The sequence below is a fragment of the Lithobates pipiens genome, unplaced genomic scaffold, assembly GCF_037356315.1.
Source record: "Lithobates pipiens isolate NorthernLeopardFrog02 unplaced genomic scaffold, aLitPip1_a1.2 Scaffold_25, whole genome shotgun sequence".
NCBI lineage: Eukaryota > Metazoa > Chordata > Amphibia > Anura > Ranidae > Lithobates > Lithobates pipiens.
The window spans coordinates 47215716-47240746 of record NW_027507787.1 but is presented as its reverse complement, the minus strand read 5'-3'; the positions used below and the strand labels follow the sequence as shown (position 1 = coordinate 47240746).

The 25031-nt window shown below is 40.2% G+C and overlaps 1 protein-coding gene across 2 annotated transcripts in view; it reads right to left on the bottom strand.

The window, feature by feature from the left end:
• Positions 1–25031, bottom strand: part of ASCC1 (activating signal cointegrator 1 complex subunit 1) — a 462103-nt gene that overhangs the window by 342569 nt on the left and 94503 nt on the right. For both annotated transcript variants that reach the window (XM_077454415.1, XM_077454414.1), the window contains exon 6: positions 6834–6970. In XM_077454415.1, coding sequence (XP_077310541.1) covers positions 6834–6970 — 137 coding nt within the window. The remainder of the gene's footprint in view (positions 1–6833; positions 6971–25031) is intronic.

Here is a 25031-nt window from a genome sequence, read left to right as displayed (position 1 = left end):
TGTTATTGAAGTCTGTATCAAATGGACAGTTAATTATTCAGCCTTTCAAGCTGCATATATATTCACAAACTACTAAATGAAACTGACTGGAGACAAATCAGGTGCCTCTGCAGACTAGTTTGATGTTTTAAATGCGTCCGCGTTTGTGTAGTTAAAAATCTTTATTTTTATTTTTTATTTTCAAAAGTATTTGTATTGGGTTCTCACATACATAAGTAACATGGTAAAAGGTTAGGGACAATAAAGGGCAATCTTCAGCTGTACATACATAACACACAAACTAGTAAGTACAAGCTGCATCCCTGGTAAAGACTATAAGGTGAGTGAGGTGAAAAGCAAATGCGTCACAAAGCCAACCTTAATGAACTGTACTCAAGTACTGTATATATTGGCAATAACAAGACTAGGTACAAGCAGAGAAAAGGAGTACTAGAGAAAAGAGTAGCAGTATAGGAGAGGGGAGGGATAGGAGCAAGGGCATACTAGGGTATGGAAAGCAGGGAAGAAATCAAATGTTGTTCTTTCAAATGTGTAAATTAGGGGTATGACAACAGAGTTTGTTAATCTATCTACCGGTACATACTGTTTGACATTCATAGGGGCCTCACTACAACAAAATGATGCCACGTTTCAAATCTTGTAGTCCTCTGTTAGACGTGGGATTTCCAAAGTCAAGAAAAACAGCAATGCAGTAAGCAAAATCCAGTATATTCATTGATTCATTTCCTCTAAACATTAATACAACTCTGTAATTTTCTCAGTATAAGCTCATAAATGCAGAAGCACTAGCTGGCATAAATACAAGACCATAGAAGAGTCTCCTCCTAGTTTAGTACTTGTAACTAGTTATTCAAACACATAACTGGATGTGGCAGAGATGGTCAGACCTATACATGAATAAGAACTAGCAGAATGCAAGGTAGTTACATACTGTAGTTCTAGTTCACCCATAGCCCACATCAGAGGTGTTTGAATGCATGTAGTAGTAGTAGTTCGGTCTCACAAGTAAACACAGCATTGAGCCACAAAATGAAAGCCCAATTTCAAGAAAGAAATGGACTTCTTTGTTTATTGTTACAGAAATGACTTGCAATATGAGGACAGATTCAATCTAGGCTGAGAATATCCATTTCTTTATTAATGGCAGCCTAACAGACCTTCAGTCCTTATGTTCTGCTGTCCATTCAGCCAGACCTCATTCTATTAGCCTGTCTCTATCACTTACTACAGAAGGAAATAAATGATCTGTGGCTTCCTCCCAATCTAACTTGTCAAGTTATGGGATGACAAGTCTCCAGAAACTGTGCACTTTATCTACAAGGGAGGGAAGACTTTCTAATATCTGTACAGAAGGAGAGGCCAAACACATGAATGGCAAGGGAGGTTGCCATGTTTCACAAATTTTTCAAAATAAACTAAATCTTTCTAAATTAATGTCTTCAGCACGGTATCCCTTATTATGTACATTACCAAGTTAAAATGGGAAACAAATCATAAAATCAAAAACATTACTAATTCTATATAAGCGATATAAGTGAACCAAGTGTTTGCCACTGGACGGATCTTATCTAGGGTAAGCAATCTGTTTCTGAGTTGAACAGGTGTAAGCATTCATCTGGTCAAACAACGCATCACTTTAGAGCAATGTATACAATATAGGAAAGCACCTCAAAAAATTATATCTCTAATATAATTATACTCTGCATTATAGACACCCCATGTCCTAATGCAGCTGCTGGAAAATTAAACATACACAAAAAGAAAATACCTTGCACGTACAGCTAAAGATTCGCTATACCCTAAAGGCACATACAACTACTACTTATTTTTACCAAAATCCTACAACTGTATAAAATTACATTGTCCTATGACCAGATTACATCCGACCCTGCTGGACTTCAGCTAGCTTCACACAAAGGAGAACTATGAATGCACTCCTAGTGTGTTCTACAACCAGGAAACAACATACACTTAGCCCTTGTGCACACGGTCGGAGATTCCGACAACCAAATCTGTTGGATTTTGTCCGACGGATTTTGTCCGAAACTGTTGCATACACACGGTCGGACAAAGTTGTCGGAAAATCCGACATGATGATGTTATTTCGTTACAACGGGACTACGTTCACGCTAGTAGCCAATAGCTTTGATGTAGGAATTTGATCTGAGCATGCGTGGCACTTTGTCCGATCGGAATTCTCTACACATGATCGGAGTATGTCCGATCGGAGCATTTTGTCAGAAAATGTTACCAACAAGTTGGAAAACTTGGTCGGATACTCCGACGGGAACAGTCCGATGTAGACCACACACAGTCGGAATATCCGACAAAACGGTCCGATCGGACACATTCCGTCGGAATCTCCGACCGTGTGTACAAGGGCTTAGACAAAAAATAGACACACATATTTAACAGACAACACTGACAAGCACTCACACACTGAATTCCTTACTGGAATAAATTTTCCATTTAATCGAAAATCAAAATAGTTTGTATCATAACTACAAATTCAGTGTGCAAGTAGTTACCCATAGTAACTTGATAAAAAAATAATTTTAGATAGCGTGTTTAGCGCGTCCAGTTGAAGCTACGCAAGATGCCGTTGCGAAACGCGTTAACGTAATACAGACGGCACCTGTAGTGTTACCATTAGCGTGGAGAGTGGGTGTTTATGGCAGCATCATGGAACTCTAATGGACTCTATGAAAAACAACTTGCAGTGAGTCAATACCCCGCTGAATTGTGTGATGTTGATGAGCTTTGTTACAGCGGAGGACATTGCCAACTGAATGGGGATGTAGTAAGGTGCTAAGAAGAGCGATCGGCGTATCATCACACCATCACTGTATGTTGACATCGGCCAAGCAAAATCTATCAGCACACTCTGGTATGTTGATCAACAGATGGATTAAGAAGTCCAGTGTTGGATATTTATCCTGTCCTCTAGAAGTTTGAACAAACAGTGAGTATTATCTATCCACGGCTTCTAATTTGCTGAATTGCCATCAAGTGATCAACGCCCCATCAGGAAGTGGTAATGTAGTATAATATTTTTACAAACTGAACTGCTGCATGTGAGATGAGTCAAATACAAGGTGGTCTTTAAGAGCTACAGATTGTCACATTATATGGGACTGAGGATTTAATTTCAGATACATGAGACGCCGGTGAAAGATATGTGATAATTCAATTTGTTTGTAGATTCCTCTCCCTGGTTGAAAAATATTATTTTACCAGCAGTATTTGAACTTGATACTTCTTCAGATCCAATACAATTTATGTCAAAAATAGCTTATGAAATGATACATTCTTTGGGATGTCTGAACTTTAAAAGCTAATGAGATCATTTGAGGAAAACAAAGTGACCCGCTGATAATTAGAGGTCGACCGATATATCGGCCGGCCGATATATCGGCCGATATTTGCCGTTTTTTAAATAATCGGCATCGGCCGATTTGTGCTGATAAAAAGCCGATTTAGAACTACAGCGGGACTTAGACTGTCTTCTATACAGAAGTCATTTCAAAGTTGACTGAGTCGTCATAGCAACCCTTTCCTCCACTCTGGGCAGGCTGCCAAGAAAAGAACTAAATGATACAATGTTTACACTTGAATGAATTAGGTCATCTCTGTGTGTAGAAGTTCTCAGTTTAACCATTTAAAGACAAAATCTTTTCTGACACTTGTTGCTTACAAGTAAAAATCCTGTGTTTTCTGCCAGAAAATCACTTAGACCCCGCAAAAATGATATATATTTTTTTAGCAGAGATCCTAGGGAATAAAATAGCGGTTGTTGCAATATTTTATGTCACACGGCATTTGCACAGAGGTCTTTCAAATGCATTTTTTTGGGAAAAAAATACACCATTTAAAAAATAAAAATAAAATAAAAACAGTAAAGTTAGCCCATTTTTTTTTTGTCCAAAAGTTTTGACTACCTGTTTTTATTTAATATATATATATATATATATATATATATATATATATATATATATATTTTTTTTTTATCTAAATCATACATACAAGTAAACTGATTGGAGGTTTGTTTTGTTTAATAAATGTTTAAGTGTAAGAAATTTTCTGTATCACGTATGAAGTTGCTTTCACACTGGAGCGGCCAGGCGTTGATGGTAAAACGCAAGTTTTAGCGGCTCTTTACCATCATTTTAGCGGTGCTATTTGGCTGCTAGTGGGGCACATATAACCCAGCTAGCGGCCAAGGAAGAGGTTAAATGAGCCCATGAAGCACCGCTGCCAAATCGCATTGCATGCACTCCGGCAGTGATGCCCATTCATATCAATGGGCAGGAGTGGTGGAGGAGCGGTGTACACCACTCCAAACGTGCTGCTTGCAGGACTTCTTTTTAAGATCCTGCCAGCGCATCGCCTCAGTGTGAAAGCACTCTGTCTTTCACACAGACTGCAGGGGAGCCGTTTTCGCAGGCACTTTACAGGCGCTATTTTTAGCCCAAAAGCGCCTTAAAACGCCCCAGTGGGAAAGGTGTGTTAGATCAAGGGGGATTAAAAATAAATAAAATCGGCCTAACATATCGGCCCAAAAAAATCGGCATCATATATCGGCTATTGGCCGCCATGATTTCTAAATATCGGCATCGGCATCGGCCAGAGAAAAACCCATATCGGTCGACCTCTACTGATAATAGCCCATTTGTAACATCTTATACCGATTAAGTGACTGCCCCGCTAAACACGCTATCTAAAAAAGTTCAAAATTGATTGAAAAAATAATATGAATTAATTGATAATGCAAAATTAGTCTCTATTCATATGATTTTTTAAATCAATTTTGAACTTTTTTTTTTATACATAATCTTTAAAAATGAATTTTTTGGAACGGAAATTTTTCTGAGCGCTGAATATATATTGAAATTGGTCGTTCGTGAGATCTATGTGTCTATGGTGTATAAGAGTGTTGTACGATAGGGTGTGGTGGCCACTTTTGTTCAATTAAGACTTATTTGTCTTAATTTTTATTATCTGTGTCAAACTGGGTGTATTTATAAAAACTTTTTATATTTATATGTGGTTAATCAATAAAGATATTTAGTTAAGTATACCGGTCTTTCCTTTCAGAAGAGTACCTTTGGGAATCTTTCCCTATTTTTTTTTGTATGCTGTTGTACTCAGAGGACTACCATCTCAAACGGTTTGAACTTAATTTGTTTTAAAACCTTCGGGTGACGGTAATAACAGATTGTCTAAGTAGTTGGGAAGGTGTTTATCTATGCCAGGTAATCAAACCACTGCAATCTGAACTATATTGGATACGCCATTGTGTGTCCCTATCCCCCTTTTCCTTTTGTTTTGGCGATTTAAGTAGTTCACCTGCCAATTCTATATTCCCGGAATGAGGACTGCTGATACGCATGGAAAATTTCTTTCTGCCCAAGTTAGAATATGGTTCAACTCTCGCTGTGCTGAGAGACTCTTGGTGCCCCCTTGGTGATTGATATAGGCCACAGCCATGGCATTGTCAGAGCCAGAAGCACTGCCCGAATCTCTAGGTTGTTGATGGTCAAGGCTCTTTCGGTTCTTGACCACTATCCTTGGACAGTTGCCTTCTTTAGTATTGCTCCCCAGCCTGAAAGGCTGGCATCTGTCTTTACCACTTTCCAGATAAGAGATCTGAAGGATCTTCCTTTCAGCAGCTTCTGGCTAGTAACCACCATTTGAGGCTTTGGGACGCCCTTGGGGACAGCCGCATTGGCAAGTCCAAAGCTTGGATCGTCTTGTTAGATAGAATACTGTTTTGCAACAGTCTCAAATGGAACTGGGCAGGAGAACTGCTGCGAACGAACCACCATCCTTTCTAATAACCTCATACAAAGTCGAATGGAGGGATCTCCTTCTGACCTGACCATCCGCACCAACTCTCTTATGGAGTGTTTTTTTTTTTGGCAAGAACACCCTTTTTCTGGGCTGTATCTATGATCAGACCCAAATACTCCAGCATTTTTAGCGGTTTTAAGGAAGACTTCACTAGGCTGAGAATGCAACGCAGACTTTTAAAGGGTAACTGGTTTTATTGCATACACCTTTCTCTGAACACCGACTAGTCTATTAGCAATAGATAGTCTAGGTAGCCGAGACTGTTTATGTCTTGTGCCCTTAAATGCAGAATAAGGATGAACTCCAAATACCTTTGCTTGTTTCTCCAATATTGTTGCTATAAATGTACTTTTAGAAAATGGTGATCTCATTATTCAGGAAAATAGACAGGCAACATGATGAAAATGAACATGGTGGTGTAGCTTTTGGATGCTTTGTTACGTGTGCATCTTGTTGTATTAGGTTCAATTTTAACACTGTTCAAATAAATATTATCAACTTTTTTGATACTGTATGTACGTTATGACTTTTTAAATATCTTAAAAGTCCCTTAGTCTTTCTCTCATAATTTTGTTTGAAAATATAGAGCCAATGTGGTCTCACCTACAAAAGGTGGACACGGTACATAAAATGCCATGACAGCATTTTTTCAAAGAAGTTGTGTACTGGGGATAATTTTGTCATATATATGACTCAAAGAGACTTTAAAAAGTGTAATGTCCAATTATATGAAAACTTACAGTAATATTCTATTACCATAGAAAGTCTAAAGGTCATAAGCAGAGAGCTTGTACTCGTTAGAGACAAAACTTCAAGGTGACTTTTTGTATCTCTGCTATATGCTGGCTATAAGAAACGTTAGTATTCCTTACAAACACTGCAGAAATGGCATTACAGAGAACAAGTTGACAGAATCACAAAATCACCTCAGAAAGTCCTTTGCAATTTTATGTCATGGGTATAATAAAAGATAATACACTCACTCCAGAAATTCCCCTTTGCACTTCTGTAACAGCTGGCATGCCTGATCCACTTCATTTTCATTCAGCAAAACCAGTGTTCCTATTGTCAGGTGGAGTTTTGATGGGTTCTGGAAAATGGTGCTTTCCACCCCACGATCCTGTGAAAAAGAAAAATAACAGAAATCAAAACACACTTTTTGTAAATTATTTTCTTCAACAGGGTTGAAATACAGTTGAGAGAGTTTTTATAAACTTCAAGCAAAATGACACAAATTGCAAAACAAGTGCACATTCCAAAGAATCTTAACATACAAAATCATGTGCTGAATAACAGTCTCCTTTACGATTACAATCTTGAGGTTTGCAACAGTGTTTCCTTTTTATTTATTTTTATAGCAGGGGAAGGATAAGGAGGAACGTGAAAGATGAAAAAAAGGATATAAAAAGGAAAAATAAAAAGAATGAGGGGGAGAGGTACTCTGTATTTGTGTCCGCCATCACACTCCATATCTCTAGGTGAAGGAGGAGCCTCAGGCCTCAATCCTGGTGATCCTCCAAAGATTAGTTAGGTATCGGGAAGAAAGGATTTTTGTATTCCTCGTGAATAAGTATAGTCTATCAAGTAGAACTATTTATTTTGAAATGTCACCTTTTGGTGCTTCAGAGAGACCATCAAATCTTCCATATATTGGAAGTTGTTCATTTTGGAAAACCATAAATTTGAGAGATGAGAGAGCATCCAGCTTTCAGAGGGAATTGCAAATTTTGGGAGCCTTAAAGCATAAATTAACTCCCAAAAGGGAGTAAGATCCATTTAATAAAGCCTAAGTGCAGCCAAAATCAAAAACAGAAAAATCAGCAGAAGTGACATAATTTACAGTCAGTAGGATGTCTCCCTTGTGTTGATTTTTCTGCAGTTTCTTAATTCTCCTCCATCCTGCCCCACGACCACAATATTCCAGATTGCCGGGGTTTATGTCATGGTTATGCAATGGTTTGTCTGCTTACCTGTTTCCATGTGTTCATCACTAGAGACCAGCCAACCCTCACCTGTCTGCTTTTGTAATCCATCCTCTGGCATGGCTCCACCCTAGCTCCTATCAGGGAGCTCTATATTAACCTGTGCACTGCAGGCCAACCCTGCTGATCAACCTTTGTGTGTTAGCTTCCTGTTACCTGCCGTGTGCTCTTCTGTTATTTCGTTACCGACTTTGGCGTGTCCTTGACTATCCCTGTTTGCCTGTGATCCTGACCTTTTGGCGTGTCCCTGACTATTCCTGTCTGCTTGTGGCCCCGACCTTGGCTTCATCCCTCACTATCCCTATCCTCCTGTTAGCTACTGTGGGTGTGAGCTGGGGGACCCTGGGGGTCGCGACCTGGAGCCAGTTGCAGCCAAGTCCATCCTCACCACTAGAGGCTCTGGTGAACACCTGTTGGCTCTTAGACTCCGCGCCCCAGGGAATCTTACGCTCTAACCCCAGTGGGATCTGTCTCCCGTCTGCAGCAGTCAGCTGTAGGGTCCACAACCTTGCGGTGCACTCCTGATCCCTATGGTGTGCATCTGTCACCTCGCCTCAAGGTGACCTGACAGTTTAATACCACTAAGGGGCTGTAATAGGATCTAGAAATGTAGGACGGGTGAGAGATTGATAGCTCTTCGTCCTCCATTCACAGATCATGTTTCAATAATAAATTCCATAATACAGCTTCTATAAATGGTGGAGCAGGATGGGAAGGGCAAGCATAGTTATGCTCACTTGATGAAAGCCTGTGACAGCCCTTTTGTTTGTATTAAACCCCACTGCACTGGAAGATCATGATGGTGAGGGTGGCAAGGAACAGGACAGAGGAGAATCACTATTAATAGCAGAGAAATCATCACAAGGGACGTGTCCCTTGTGCTGATTTTTCTGTGTTTGATTTTCGGCTGCACTAATGCTTTAAATTAAACACCCCCCAGGCAGAATTGTGTGGGTTTTTTTTCAGATTATAATAATTTTGATTTTTTTGCCCATCTCCAACATCTTCATTCTGTCCAAGGCCAGACGTATGTGTACCTGGTCCTGCGCGCTCCTGGTATATTTACTGTCCATCATATCTCCCAGGAGGAGGCATGCAAGAGTGGTTACAGAGGCTCCATTACAAAACACACAACCATCATAAACAAGGATTTCCCTGAAAATTTAATTAAAACTGAACTCCAAACTGAACTCAAACCAAGCATATACCTAGGTTATGGTGGATGCCCAGGGGGCTAGACTACAATCTTTAGAATTTTGAAGTAAACGTGGACCATAACATTATTGTTCAAAGCTGTACACCCGCCTTTCACTTTAAAAGGAATGATGCAGTGGAATGCAGTTGGCGTCCGATAAGGAAACATCAAAACAGAAAATGCAAATGGGGTGTATTCTCTGTGCCCATTGCAATCCTTTTCAAAAGTTGTAGAGGAAACAAAGCTGCTACCTTACTTACTGACCAGCATTCTCCCTATAAGATAAAGTCTGTCATTTAATCCAGTTACATATTATTTTAAAATTAATTTGTACAACTAGTATAACAACCTGAATCTTCCCTAATATCAGCCTTCTGTAATGTCATGCTTATTGTATTGTGGCAAGCGTGAACATTACTGCTTTGCTGGGCTGGACACAACTGGCTGCAAGACTTTATAATGGAGAGGCAATAAAAATAAAAATATTTTGTTCATGTATTTGGTTATATTTCTGGATTCCAAAATACAAAAAATTAGCTATAATAAAAACAAATGTTAACATGTCCTTTCACAAGTCATAAAACTCAATTTTGTTTCCAATCACAGCGAGATATATATACAGTATAATACGTCACAAGAATCATGATTCATTGAATGCAGAAACACTACAACTAAAATTTGTAACATTCAAGATAAATCAAGCCTAATTATCCGGTTCCCGACCAGCGCACGCCGATGTATGCACGGGCAGGCAAATGGGCGTACCTTTACGTCCCTTTAAATTTGCCGCCCTGCCATGGCGAGCGTGCCACCGGCCATTACCAGTAAAAAAAAAAATATTAATATAAATACCAAAAAAAATCCCCTATTTTGTAAACGCTATAACTTTTGCGCAAACCAATCAATCGCTTATTGCAATTCTTTTTATCAAAAATATGTAGAAGAATACGTATCGCCTTAAACTGAGCGAAAAAAAATTTTTATATATATTTTTGGGGGATATTTATAACAAAAAGTAAAAAATAATGCGTTTTTTTCAAAATTGTCGCTCTACTTTTGTTCATAGCGCAAAAAATAAAAACCACAGGTGTGATCAAATGCCACCAAAAGAAAGCTCTATTTGTGGGAAAAAAAGGACATCAATTTTTTTTGGGAGCCACGTCGCGCGACCACGCAATTGTCAGTTAAAGCGACACAGTGCCGAATCGCAAAAAGTGGTCTGGTCTTTTACCAGCAAAATGGTCCGGGGCTGAAGAGGTTAATGGAAAAATAGAATCTGCTCTTTAATATACTTGGGGGTTGATTTACTAAACCCAAAAAGTGCAAAATCTGGTGCAGTTCTGCATAGAAATCAATCAGGCTCCAGGTTTTTCTGTCAAAGCTTAAAGTGTTACTAAACCCACAACAGTAAAATCAGTCTGTATATGCAATAAAGCATGCTTGTGATATTTACTGTGAAACCTAAGGGGTTAATCCTCTGCATTGTGTAAAAAGGCTGTTTGAGCCTGTCTTGTCTGATCCTCCACTTCTTTTACTGTCCCCAATCCATCTGCTGATAGAACAGAGCCATTTTGCACATGCTCAGTTTGGTGTATATTGCTACAGAGTTTTTTTTTTTTTTTGGGGAGGGTGCATGTGCTGGGCACAGGGCCAATCAGCAATCTCCAGACAGAAAGTTAGGGGTCATGCAGCCTCATAGGACAGCCAGGTGAGCATAAAAACTCCTCCTACAAGCTTTAAACAGTGCTCAGCCTGGACACTGATAGAAGTCACAAGACTGCTATATACTGCTGATGATAAAAAGGTATTTAGTGAATGCAAGATCCCGGGTTTAGAAAGACTTTAATTGAAAAAGCTGAAGTTAGAAGCTGATTGGCTACCATGCACAGCTGCACCGGATTTTGCACTCTCCAGTTTTAGTAAATCAACCCCTTGGCCTGTCCTATATTCACTGATATACTATTTAAAGGTCCATCTTGCTGAAATCTTTAATTACTGATAAGACAAACATGGAAATAATTCTCTTTATGGGATTAGCATTATGTCCATCTATAACATGAGACCTGGAATTCTTGTCTACCCACTATGTGTTATAATCTCTCTGCATCATCAACAGAAATCCACTGAACGGAGCCATCTTATTCCGCAAGCATGTAAACTTAGTAGTACAGCATCTTCAGAATCTGCTGTATAAAATAGTTCCAGACACTTTCTACCTTTCCCCAAACACAAAGCCTGAGCAGCCTAAACATGTCTTTTACCAATATACAGATTTAGACTTTAGTCATTAGTCAAAATCAAGCACTCTTCAACATCTCTCATTACTCTTCCTGAGGAGCAGAGGTGTCCATGACATACAGGCTCTGACAGCCAGGTTTCACCTACTTCATGCTGTGCAAGAGGCAAAACAGCAGCACCAAATGGGAAAATAACTTGGTCTTGTGGCAGAATTTCACAGACCAAAGGAAGAAATTGCTTTGACCTTCCTCCTCAATTCAGCAATCTATACTATCCAAAATCATCCCAACCAACTCCCCCTAATGCACACATGGACCATGACCCCATTCATCCCTTTGTGGTGGGCCTTATTCCAACCATCTATGGCGAGACCATGGCTCACACACAGGAACAAATAGAGGCACAATGCACATGTGCTAAGAAAAGGAATCAAAAGGGGAAACTAAAATTGCCCTTTAATGAATGTCCTTTAACCACTACAATACAGGGCACTTTCATCCCCTTCCTTCCCAGCCCAATTTTCAGCTTTCAGCGCTCTAGCGCTTTCAGTGACAATTGCGCGGTCATGCTACATTGTACCCAAATGAAATTGTTATCATTTTGTTCGCACAAATAGAGCTTTATTTTGGTGTTATTTATTCACGACTCCGTTTTTTTTTTTGCGATATAAGCGCAAAAATAGCGGAAGTTTGGAGAAAAAACAATATTTTCTTTTTTCTATTTGAAAAGAAATCCAATAAAATCACATTTTGTCATAAATTTAAGCCAAAATGTATTCTGCTACATGTTTTTGGGGACATATGTGGGGACTGTGTTTGTACTGTGTGGTGTGTTGTGTGTTTACACTACACTGATGATCAGTGAGTAAAAAGCTGTAAAAAGCAGCCCATACTCACTGATCATCAGTCGGCTGCAGCGTTCTGCTCTCCTCTCCTCAGCGGTGACTTCCGTGTGAGGAGAGGAGAGCCGATTGCCTAGCAACCGGCTGTTTGTTTACATCACATGACGGCCGTGATTGGACACGGCCGTCATGTGATCAGGAGGGCCAATCACAGAGGCCTCCTGCCGATCTGAGATGTGCCGTGTCCGGGTGACACGAGCACATCGGGATCGCGCCGCTGCGCGGGCGCACGCGCGCGCGATCCCGCTACTCCTGAAGGACGTTCCTGAACGTCCTATCAGGAGTAGACGGCTCCCACCCGGCCGTATATATGCATTGGCCGGGTGGGAAGTGGTTAAAATACTGTATCTGCACATCACACTTGGAAAGCAGTATTGCTTTAGGTTGGATTCACACTATGTGTGGTGTGGGGCAAAGCAGGGGGTCCAATGCATTCTCATTCACCATTCCAGGTCCAAATTAGGTCCGAATTTTTGCCTGAATTGGGACCTGAAACGGAGCCAGATGCACAGGACACTTTTGCTGTGTGCACTCCACGGCCGCCCCAGAGATGTGTAAACCTTTTTTATTGAGAGGCGGTCACACTCTCCTCTTATGCGAATTGGATGCGGGGAAACCGAATCTAATTTGCATAAGTGTAAACCCAGCCTCAAATTACTTCCTTTTACTTACCTTCATGCAGGGCTTGACAAATTTGCTTGGAATCTAGGAGCCAGCTAAAAAAGTTAGGAGCCAGGTCGGTAACGGCAATCCAGACCTGTCCCTGGCCTGACATGGAGACGAGTGAGGGGAGGATAGCGCGGCCCCCCCACCTGTCTCCATGTCATTGCCCATAGCTCTTAGAGGGACATTTTTTTTTTTTTTTTTTTTTTTATTGCATTTTAGTGTAAATTTGAGATCTGAGGTCTCTCTGACCCCAGATCTCATATATTTAAGAGGACCTGTCCTGTTTTTTTCAATTACAAGGGATTTTTACATTCCTTGTAATAGGAATAAAAGTGACAATTTTTTTTTTTTAAAAGCACCGTGAAAAAATAAAAAAAGTTAAAATAAGAAAAAAAAAAATGTTTTAAATGCGCCCTGTCCTGCCAAGCTTGCGTGCAGAAGCGAACGCATACGTGAGTAGCGCCCGCATAGGAAAGCGGTGTTCAAACCACACATGAGGTATCGCTGCGTTCGGTAGAGCGAGAGCAATAATTCTAGCCCTAGACCTCCTCTGTAACCCAAAACGTGCAACCTGTAGAATTTTTTAAACGTCGCCTATGGAGATTTTAAAGGCTAAAAGTTTGTCGCCATTCCATGAGCGGATGCAATTTTGAAGCATGACATGTTGGGTATCAATTTATTCGGTGTAACATTATTTTTCACAATATAAAAAAATTGGGCCAACTTTACTGTTATATTTAATTAAAAAAATAAGACTTTTTCCCCGAAAATGCGCTTGTAAGTCCGCTGCACAAATACGGTGTGACAGACAGTATTGCAACGACCACCATTTTATTCTCTAGGTTGTTAGAACTCCTAAACACACACACACATATATACATATATATATATATATATATATATATATATATATATATATATATATATATATATATATATATATATATATATATATACACATACATATATACACACACACATTTTTTTTTTTTTTTATTCTAAGTAAAGGTGAGATGGGTGGGCAGTGAAAGCTTCATTAGCATCGCTGGCTGTCATACCAACAGCCACCACTAGATGGCGCCAGATTACAGAACTAAACATAGGACCACAGAAGGCCTCAAAGCCGCGGCCTCAATTACCGGCCGGCGGCGGCGCGGCCCGACACGATCACGCCAGGGGGGGGGTGGAAGGAGACAGGATACCCCCGCTGTGCTGCCCCAGGCGCCAGATCACAAATTCTAGTCGCCAATGCGATCTGGCGCCCGGGGTTTGTCGAGCCCTGCCTTCATGTTAAAAATGCCATGAATAATCCACCACATTGCAACAGTTATCCATCTTCAAAAATGAAAACAAAGAATTTAGCTGATAGCGTAGCCTATGGATTTTGAGAGCTGGCATGAAGATGTTCAATATTAAGAGCATTATTCTGCAGCACCTGAATTACTATGCTGTTTAATTGTAGACTGAGGACACATAGAAAATGGCAATACCTGGTCACTGGTCCACCAGGATTGTTTGTTTCATGCAGCAAAAATATTTCTACAAGCACTAGGTTCTGCTGAGAAAATACAACAAAATACTCTTCCACACAGTATGCCTCTTTAAACAATTGGGAGCCCATTTTTATAGCAACTCCTTAAAGTAGGTCTTACAGCAGCCTTGACCCGCAGTGAAAATACTGATAATGAGAAGTAATTTCACATTTGCTATGTGTGCGCTGTACTTTTTGTTGTGCACACTCAGTTTAGCACCAAACTGGGAAAAGTTCCAAAAGGCTGTGTGTGTCTTTCCTGTACATTTAACACTACAAAATGTTGTTAAATCTCGTAATATGTGGTGCAATCTGGATCTGGAGCTTTCCATGGTGCAGCATGAAGCACCACTTACATCTCAGACTACGAAGATCTCACCCAAAATAATTTTCAGTGCCCGTTCGCATGTGGTGCTCCACATCAATTTTCTGACATTTCACTAGCCTACAGCTGCTTAAATTGCCTCAATTATTATGCTACAGTATTATGGTTTCAAAATTGTGTTGATCTTTCAGAATGCTGCATCCTTCATCAAAATACCTGGAAATATATGAAAAATCAATTCTACACGCCTGTGCACAGAGAAACTGCAGAGCTAAACATTCAGGGAGAACTATTGCTCTGAATGAGGTGATGCGTTTCCATTGATTATCACAGTGTCCTATCACTCTAATCTGAGGTTCCCAAGTAAACAACGATCAAACAGGCCAAGAAAAAATATCAAGGTCAACAAAGCACACTATATTGAGACAGCAGACAATATTGACTATACTTTTAAAAAGAATCTTTTTAAACTTTGAAAATATACATGAAAACGTAGTAACACTAAGCTCACTAAAAACAAGACCCAAAGGCTACCTAAACCCCAGAATAAAAATTTTATATATTGCAGTTAATCGGTTCTTAGATTTGTTGGCTGTCCTTTATTTTCACCTAGTGATCTGTCCAGTAACATACCTCCTGTCTTAGGATGGTTACACTCACTCCTCCACTGTATCTATGGTGGAGCAGCGGAGCCACCTTACTCTTCTCTGGTCTCTCTTCGGTTCTCCTAGCTGACAAGTGCCCCCACAGCAAGCAGCTCGCTGTGGGGGCATCCGAGCTGAGTCCGAAGCTTCCTGTGTCCATTCAGACATGGATCTGTGGCCCGGCCCCACCCCTTCTCTCTCCTCATTGGCTGACTGACTTTGATTGACATCAGTAGGAGCCAATGGTGCCCCGCTGCTGTCTCAGCCAATGAGGAGGGGAGTCCCGGGCAGCCGAGATGATCCTACAACATCGCTGTATCTTGATGGGCTCAGGTAAGTATTAGGGGGGCTGCTGCACACAAAAGGCTTTTTATCTTAATACATAGAATACATTAAGATAAAAAAACCTTCTGCTTTTACAATCGCTTTAACCTCAGCTAACACTTGTAAGCAATTACAGCAGCAGTTTATTTTTGAAACTATAGGTTATAAGCTATAACTATGACTAAACTAGAAACAACTAGAAATGCACCGAAATTTTAGCTGCCGAAACATATCGGGCGAAAATTGTGTTATCGGCATTTTGCCAATAAGAGAAAAAGGTGCCATAATGACACAGAAAACACATGCAATTTTGCCACATTTTCACTGTCGTTTTGCCACAATTATACTGTGCTAATGGTGACTCAAAAAAACACATCGAAAACATAACACAGGTGCCTTTTTTAATGCGTTCTTGCTTCGTTTTTAATGCATTTCAACAGAGAGGTGCGTTTTTTTTTAACTGACTAATAATGCAGCAAGCAGGATTTTTCACACCACAATAGAAGCGCAATGGACCAGTGTGAAGACATACACAGAATTTAAAGGGCTACATTTTTCTTGAGCTGTTCTTGCGCTAAAAGTAGCCGACAATAAATTCATGTTCAATTAAATTTATGATATTAATTAAAAAGTTGAATATAATACTAGAGGTCGACCGATATATCGGCCGATATTTGGCGTTTTTTAATTAATCGGCATCGGCCGATTGTGCTGTTAAAAAAGGCCGATGATATATTCAGCGGGACTTGCAAATGACTTCAGTAATAGAAGTCAGTGCAAGTTGCCTGGAGACTTGAGAGAAGCCACTTGTCTCCTCTCTGGGCAGTCTGCCAAGAAAAGATCAAAAAGATACAATGTTTACACTTGAATGAATGAACTCAACTTGGTGTGTAGAGTTCTTAGTTTAACCATTTAAAGACTAAATCTTTTTTGACACTTGATGCTTACAAATAAAAATCCTGTATTTTCTGCTAGAAATTCACTTAGAACCCCCAAAACGTATATATATTTTTTTAGCAGAGATCCTAGGGAATAAAATAGCGGTTGTTGCAATATTTTATGTCACACGGTATTTGCGCAGCTGTCTTTCAAACTCAATTTTTTTGGGAAAAAATACACAGATTTAAAAAAAAAAAAAAACAGTAGCCCATTTTTTTTTTCATCCAAGAGTTTTGATTACCTGTTTTTGTGTAATATATATATAAAAAAGAAAAAATTATATATATATATTTATATATATATATATATATATATATATATATATATATATATATATATATATATATATATATATATATTTCATTCTAAATTATACATACAAGTGAACTGTTTGGATGTTTGTTTTGTTTAATAAATGTAAGAAATTTTCTGTATCACTTAAGGCTGCTTTCACACTGGAGCGAGCAGGCGTTGACGGTAAAACGCTGCCAGTTTTAGCGGCGCTTTACCGTCATTTTAGCGGGGCACTTATAATCCAGCTAGCGGCCCAGGAAGGGGTTAAATGTGCCCGTGAAGGGCCGCTGCCAAATCACATTGCAGGTGCTTCGGCAGCGGTGCCCATTCATTTCAATGGGCAGAAGTGGTGGAGGAGCGGTATACACCACTCGAAAGATGCTGCTTGCAGGACTTTTTTCTTAACGTCCTGCCAGCGCATCTCCTCAGTGTGAAAGCACTCGGGGCTTCCACACAGACTGCAGGGGGGCCGTTTTGCAGACACTTTACAGGCGCTATTTTAAAGTACCTGAAAAACGCCCCAGTGGGAAAGGTGTCTGTTAGATTTTATGAGATGAAGGGGAAAAAATAAATAATCGGCCTAACATATCGGCCCAAAAAAAATCGGCATCATATATCAGCCATCGGCCGTGGCGATTTCTAAATATCGGTATCGGCATCGGCCAGAGAAAAACCCATATCGGTCGACCTCTATATAATACAATTATATATATATATATATATATATATATATATATATATATATATTTTTTTTTTTTTTTTTTTTTTTTTTGTTAAAAACCTGTCATTTTCCGTTTCAGTTGCATCCTGCATTTTTGGTTTCGGCACCAAAATTTCCATTTGGTGCACCTCCAAATACAACTATGTTAGAAGGGCAGATATAATAGACACAACTGAATGCAGCTCTGTATCCAAATTTATTTTCTAAACGCAAGAAGTGAAAGGACCTGGTAATAGCCTCTTGCAGTCCCTGTACAGTATAGCATAACTGAGAGGAAGTAACAGCACAAGGAACCAATCAGCACATGTGCTGACAGGAAGCAGGATATTGGGACGAGAAAGGTCATGTGTTTCCATCCCACGGGACTTTAAATGAAACCATGGCCTGGTAAGGTCATGCGTTTCCATCCCTATTGTATTCAAAAAAGGGGGGGAACAAGGGGAACAAGGGGGACATCGGGACTTTACATGAAGTATGTGGTAGCAAGAGAGTACAAGGTGAACTAATACAAATTTTTATTAATCGTTGCAGTTGGATTTACAAGAGATAACTACAATGATAAACAAAGTAATAAACAATACATAATAATGGTAATAATGATAATAATAGTACAACATGATAATAACATGAATATCACAAAGTATCATAATAAAACTCCAAAGTTCACCACAGCAGGATTGAATAAAAGCATATGTAGCATAATGCCCGCAGGACCAAGGTCTTTGTGCACCAATTAGGGTTATGTATAGTAACGTCAGAATCTGAATGTATTCAAAAGAAGCATGGCATATGATAGCTCTACGCACGTTTCGCGGCCTTTTTACCACTCATCGGGAGCAGAGCACGTGTTCAATCTATAATAAAGAGTAATATGATATTCAGAAATAAGGTAAATGAAAAATAAAAATAATAATAAAAACGCATGAAAAAGGGTGAGATAAACAAGCCACCCACACCTAATACATGCTTACTCATTTAGGTGATTGCACTAGTGGTCTAGTAGGTGGGTGCCGCAAGCCGTCCAATATACACCCCCAAACGGGAGCCGTGGTGGGTAACTCAATGGAGATAGCCACAAAGGCCGCAACACAAGCGGGCATGGAGTCACCACGAGGCACTTCTATAGAGAGAGTGAAAAATTAGAACCATTAGGAGATTTGCAAGATGTGAAGAGAGTGAAGGATTAAGAAAAATAATTAAGGGAGCTGAATGTTAAGAAGAAAAGAAAGATATAAAAGTGAGGGCTCACCGAGCAAAAAAGTGAGGGGACCAAACATAGCTGTGAATATAGGGGTAGAATAATAAGTGAACCACCGTAAACATACACTAGGTGAAAGTAAAAAAAACAATGAAGCCGGTAAATGGAAGTGTGGTGGTGCCTATTAGCAATAGGAATGCAGTGAAGGAGTGAGAGATTGAATGAAAAGACTGCATGTGATCTGGTGTATAAAAAGCCTCAAATGACCACACCCCCCGTAGAGCCACCCCCATGAGTATCACCACAAGTCGTCCCACCACCATCACGCCGCATGGCAGGGTGAGGGGAGAAGGGCTTCCGTCAGCCGGATAGTATGCATCTCCGGTCTGGCGGCTCCGAACTACACCCATGATGCCAGCAGTGTGTAAAACTCAACTGCAAGGACGTAGCAGCAATAAAAGGACGCTGCACATCCTGCGTGAATTGCGTGATGTCGACGCACAGTGAGAACGCATCCACCCATCAGGCTTCCAATGACGCAAAGGATGGGAGGAGACTAGTAGTGTGCGTCACGGCTCCCGGAAGTGGAGATGGACGCCGGACGGCATAGCAGCACATCTACACAAGGCACCAGCAGAGCGGCAGACAGGACTGGCAGGTCCAAAATGGAATATATATTGCACATGATTTGAAACTATAAATATGGTAATAAACAAAAAGAAAATTGATACAAAGGGTAAATAAAATAATTAAATATAAATGAAAGGGGCTGGCCAAGGTCAATAGTAGCAGACAAATACTGATACTTAAGCTGATAGAGCATTACCACATACTTCCATCCCTGAATTCATGTGATGCATAATGGACATTAATTGGGACTTTTAACGAAGCTATGGCCTGGTAAGGTCATGTGTTTCCATCCCACGGGACTTTAAATGAAACCATGGCCTGGTAAGGTCATGCGTTTCCATCCTTATTGTATTCAAAAAAAGGGGGGGGAACAAGGGGTACAAGGGGGATATTGGGACTTTACATGAAGTATGTGGTAGCAAGAGAGTACAAGGTGAACTAATAGGAATTTTATTAATCGTTGCAGTTGGATTTACAAGAGATAAATACAATGATAAACAAAGTAATAAACAATACATAATAATGGTAATAATGATAATAATAGTACAACATGATAATAACATGAATATCACAAAGTATCATAATAAAACTCCAAAGTTCACTCCAAAGTTCACCACAGCAGGATTGAATAAAAGCATATGTAGCATAATGCCTGCAGGACCAAGGTCTTTGTGCACCAATTAGGGTAATGTATAGTAACGTCAGAATCTGAATGTATTCAAAAGAAGCACGGCATATGATAGCTCTACGCACGTTCCGTGGCAGAGGCGATCAAATACCAGCAAAAAGCTCTATTTGTGGGAAAAAAAGACCAGGTGATTCACTGTTGAATGAAGAGTACTGGCAATTAACTGACAGCTGAGCCCAGCCCTGACACAGCTATGAAGTGGTATTGTTTCATAGGAACTGAGGGAGTAACGTGTCCCTGAGAGCCTTAAGAGGTGGAGACGCCAGCAGAACCCATTGGAGAGACCAGGAACGATCGTTTTTCTTCATGCTTGTATGATCTCCCTAAAAAGAGATCTTGGCAGCTGGTAAGCCTCATTGAAATAGGTGGTGGATAGAACTTTCTCTTTGGGCGCACCTGCTATACATCTGAAGGGTGTTTGTAAAGAGTCACTTCAATGGACTAAAATCATATCTTTGGGCTTCCCTCCTTTTGGACTTTTTATGTGTTTTAAGTTTGAGGATTTTCTACACAATTTTTGATAGTACACACTGTCTAGTATTTAATACTTGAATTTAACATGTCACAATGTTATTATTGTAATGTATAAGTTTTAGCGCAGCTTTATATTTTTTGGTTTGGGTTTAGTGTGGGTATCTCACATTGGGCTGCAGCAAGAATTTATACTGTTATTATTTATATTATCACATTTAGAGTTTGCTTCACTGGCTTAGGCCTTGTTTTGATGAATTAAGTTACTTTTTGGACAGCGCTGTTTTCCAAAGGTTTTTAGGTTATATGCATGAAGGTAAAAACCTTCTGCGTGCAGCGATACGCACAAGAGCATTGGCTCTCAGGGACTCTCCCTCTGCATTGGGTGAGACATTGACTCCTGCTGTCGTCAATCACGGCCAGACAGCCAATGAGGAGAAAGAGGGGTGGGGCTGAGCCATAGCTCCATGTCTGAAAGGACATGCAGAGCAGCGGCTCGGAAGCGCACCTGCTTTGATGCCCCCATTGGGGGTTATTTACTAAAGGCAAATCCACTTTGCACTGCAAGTGCGTTTGGAAGTGCAGTTGCTGTAGTTCTGAGAGGGACATGGAAGGAAAATAAAAAACAGGATTTTTTGCTTGTACATGATTGGATGATAAAATCAGCAGAGCTTCCACTCATTTCAGATCTACCCCTTAGATTTATAGCGACTGCACTTCCAGGTGCACTTGCAGTGCACTTGTAGTGCAAAGTGGATTTGCCTTTTATAAATAACACCCTTTGCAAGCTGCTTGCTCTGGGGGCACTTGGCAGGAGGGGGAGGCCAGGAGTGCTGGCCGGGCACCCGTGAAGAGGAGGATTGGGGCTGCTCGGTGCAAAACCACTGCACAGAGCAGGTAAGATTTGTTTTTTATTTAAAAAAAAAAATGTTGCCTTTAATATCACTTTAACTTTGCATAGGAGGATTATGAGCATCAGTGGTGTTTCAGAGAGGTGAGTGGGCATTGTTAAGGTAGGATGTGGCACCCTTTGGTATCTGCCACACCACTTAGGATTACATCTGTGGTACTTCTACTCTGAAGGGACACTTACTTTAAGCTGCATTTGGGTTATTCATGTGGTCAGTTTAGATGCAAATAATACTTCTACTCTAAGCCAGTTATAGAATCAATAAAAATATCCTTAAATGTATTTTATTTAGTACAGCCATCTGTCTTTTTATTAGCCTCCAGCAGTTTTCTGAGGAAGAGAAGAACTTTAAGCTGAATATTACATTGAACAGGGGGCTGGAAATGAGAAGGGAAAAGCACTTAGATGCCCTCATCTGTATGTTGCTCTTTTCTCATAATCCAACTAAAAGCTGCATTGCTGAAACTGAAGTAGAAAAAAGTGAAAAAAGTGAGATCAGAACATAGCTGTGTTTTTAGAAATCTGCCTACAGTTCCGCTTTAAGCAAAGCATACCCATTTTTCTACTAATGAAAGTAGCAGAGAATTGGTATTAGCTATATCTCATACCATCTACAGCAACTGCCTTAGACAATCAGATGGTCCAGGAATACAGACAGATGTATCACTCGCAGCAGAGGTTTGATTGATGGAAGTCTGTTAACATTCAGTGATACAACATAAGTAGCAACATAAAAGCTTAAGAGCTTATTTATTAATGTACGGAGTATAATAAATCCAGACCAAAAAAAAAACAGTCTGTTACAGCTCCCAGTGGTTCTATTAATGCAGAGAAAGACTTGCTTACCTATTATCAGTTTCACAACCTTTTAGCTCCCAAATCATTGGAAAAAGTGAAGAAAAAAGTACAAGCAATAAAAGAAAAAACAACAGACAGTCCAATAATGGAGAATAGAGTTTCAAAGCTGGATACTACTGATTTAAGTTTGAAGCTGTACTAAACCAAAAGCAAAAATGTAATATATTGCAGCTCACTGAGTCACTTAGTTCAGTAGCTAAGTGGTTAGCTCTTCCCCCTAGAAAAAATCAGGGTAGCTGATGCAAATCCCAGCCACAGCACTACCTGCCTGGAGTTTGCACGTTGCATGTTCTCCCTGTGCTGTGTGGGTTTTCTCCGGGTACGCCAGCTTCCTCCCACACTCCAAAGACATGCTGGTAGGTTAACTGGCCCTAGTGGACTGATGTGAATGAATAATATAAACAGTATGTGAAGCGCTGTGTAAATTGATGGTGCTATATAAATACATGTAATTAAAAAGAATTACATTCTTAGATGTGGTGGCTGCATTGGTTCTATTTTTTAGGTATTTTCCTTTATTTCCTTACTGATCTATCCAGTAAGTCCATCAGTTTTCAACTTACTTTAACAAACCAAGTTGTCCAGCAGAAGTGGAAGTTAGAGGGTTGAGACAAACCATTTACCACTGACAGGGGTGTTTACAATTAGTCATGTAAAAATTTTATCCCAAAAAGGAAAAAAAAACTGTTGCTATAACTGCTTAAAAAGTTTTAGCTGGAACTCAGCTTTAAAGTGATATTAAAGGCAATTTTTTTTCTTTTAAAAATAACAAACATGTCATACTTACCTGGTCTGTGCAGTGGTTTTGCACAGAGCAGCCCCTATCCTCCTCTTCTCAGGTCCCCCGTGAGCGCTCCTGGCCCCTCTTTCAAAATGAGTGCCCCAGAGCAGGCAGCTTGCAATGAGAGCAACCAAGCAGACTCACTCTGAGCTTCTGCTCTGTGTCCATTTACACACACAGCCACGACTTGGTCCCCCCCTCTCTTTCTCCTCATTGGCTTTGACTGACAGCAACAGGAGCAAATGGCTCCCAATGCTGTCTCAGCCAATGAGGGAGATTCCCCAGAGAGCTGAGGCGCTCATGCACATCACTGGATGGAGAAGGGGCTCAGGTAATCAGGAGGGAGAGTCCCGGACAGCCGAAAGACTCATGGACATTGCTGGACAGAGGTAGTAGGGGGTGCTAGGATAGCTGCTACACACAAAAGTCTGCCTTTAAAACTCCTTTAATAAATAAAATACTGTCCAAAAAAAATCCTGACCTTTGACCCTGACCTAGACCCAAACACTAACCCTGGCACTGACATAAATCAAACCTTGATCTAGGTTGTTTTTTTTTTTAATTTAATTTAATTATTTTTTTCGTCACACACTTCTCTCCCCCCCCCCCCCCCCCCCATCTCTGCAATGCATCTTTCTTGTCCATTCACAGAAACAGGAAACACAGTGGCAGGCTTCAGAGTAGCGATCACTGTGATAGCCAATCAGAGGCTATCACAGCGATCAGTTGACACAGAATTGGCCAGTTCGGGTGCAATCATTAGAACAGGGCCCGGGGCTCTTGGCGAGACCCCAGTCTCTGTGCTGGGAGCGCGCTGTATGGCATGCTCCCAGTACAAAGAGAGATACTCAAACATCCAGCCCCATGGAAAAAAGCCCAGTGCAGAGGGACTGCATATTTGCATAAGGTCGGCATGAAGGGGTCAATATCACTTTAAAGGTTTTAGTTGAACAAATTTGAGAGCTTAATTTGGTGAACTGAATTATGAAAGATACTGTATAAACTGCACTACTGTACAATACAACAGTACCATGTGATTACTCAGTGCCAATGATTTTGAGGATTGCCCAGAGTTATTAGACAATCATGTCTGGTCAAAGTTATTTTCCCTAAAAAGTAATACTAGATTTTATAGGCACGTTTCTGTTTCAGTACATTTGAATTAGAGAGTTTTCGATGCATATAGAGAGGAAGATGCTCATGGCATAGTAATGAACACAAAAAAACACGACAATAAGATTACAGTATAGAATATGTCCAATCTAATTATTTCAGTAAATAATACAAGGAGCTGCTATAGGCAGTGGGATCATAAGCCAGGTAACACATATTTCTCAGCAATTATTATTAGATTCCTGTTACAAGGAGGACGGAAGTTTAAACTTTGAAAGCCATAGACCCCACAATTCCAATACAACAACTTTACAGGAAATGTTCCCAGCATAAACACTGCACATCCAAATCATTTTATGTCTTTGGACTTGATGGGGCTGTGTACAGCAGATTTTCCAATGAAGAGCCTCAGATGTTTGACCCCAATTACAATAGATAATGTATCTGTGAAGCCGCCACTGAGCACGGCAAGGCTCTATTTTTAAGGCGATCGGCCTTCAAAGTATATTAAATTGTTGTATTGCAGCTTTCTCCTTTTGTTTCCACTTTGATTGGCTTTCCCATCAACAATATTCAAAGCAGATGAAAGCTGCACTGTGGTCTTGGATATCTTTTATCTTCTATTAATATGGAAATTGGAGAAATCTACCAATTCCATGACAATAAATGATAGAGAAATGAGTTTCCAAAAAGAAGCAAACAGAAGGGCCAGTTCTCTTCAAAAGAAAGTGACTGCCTGTCTGTTGATTTCTTAAGTCTATCTAATCTGGGA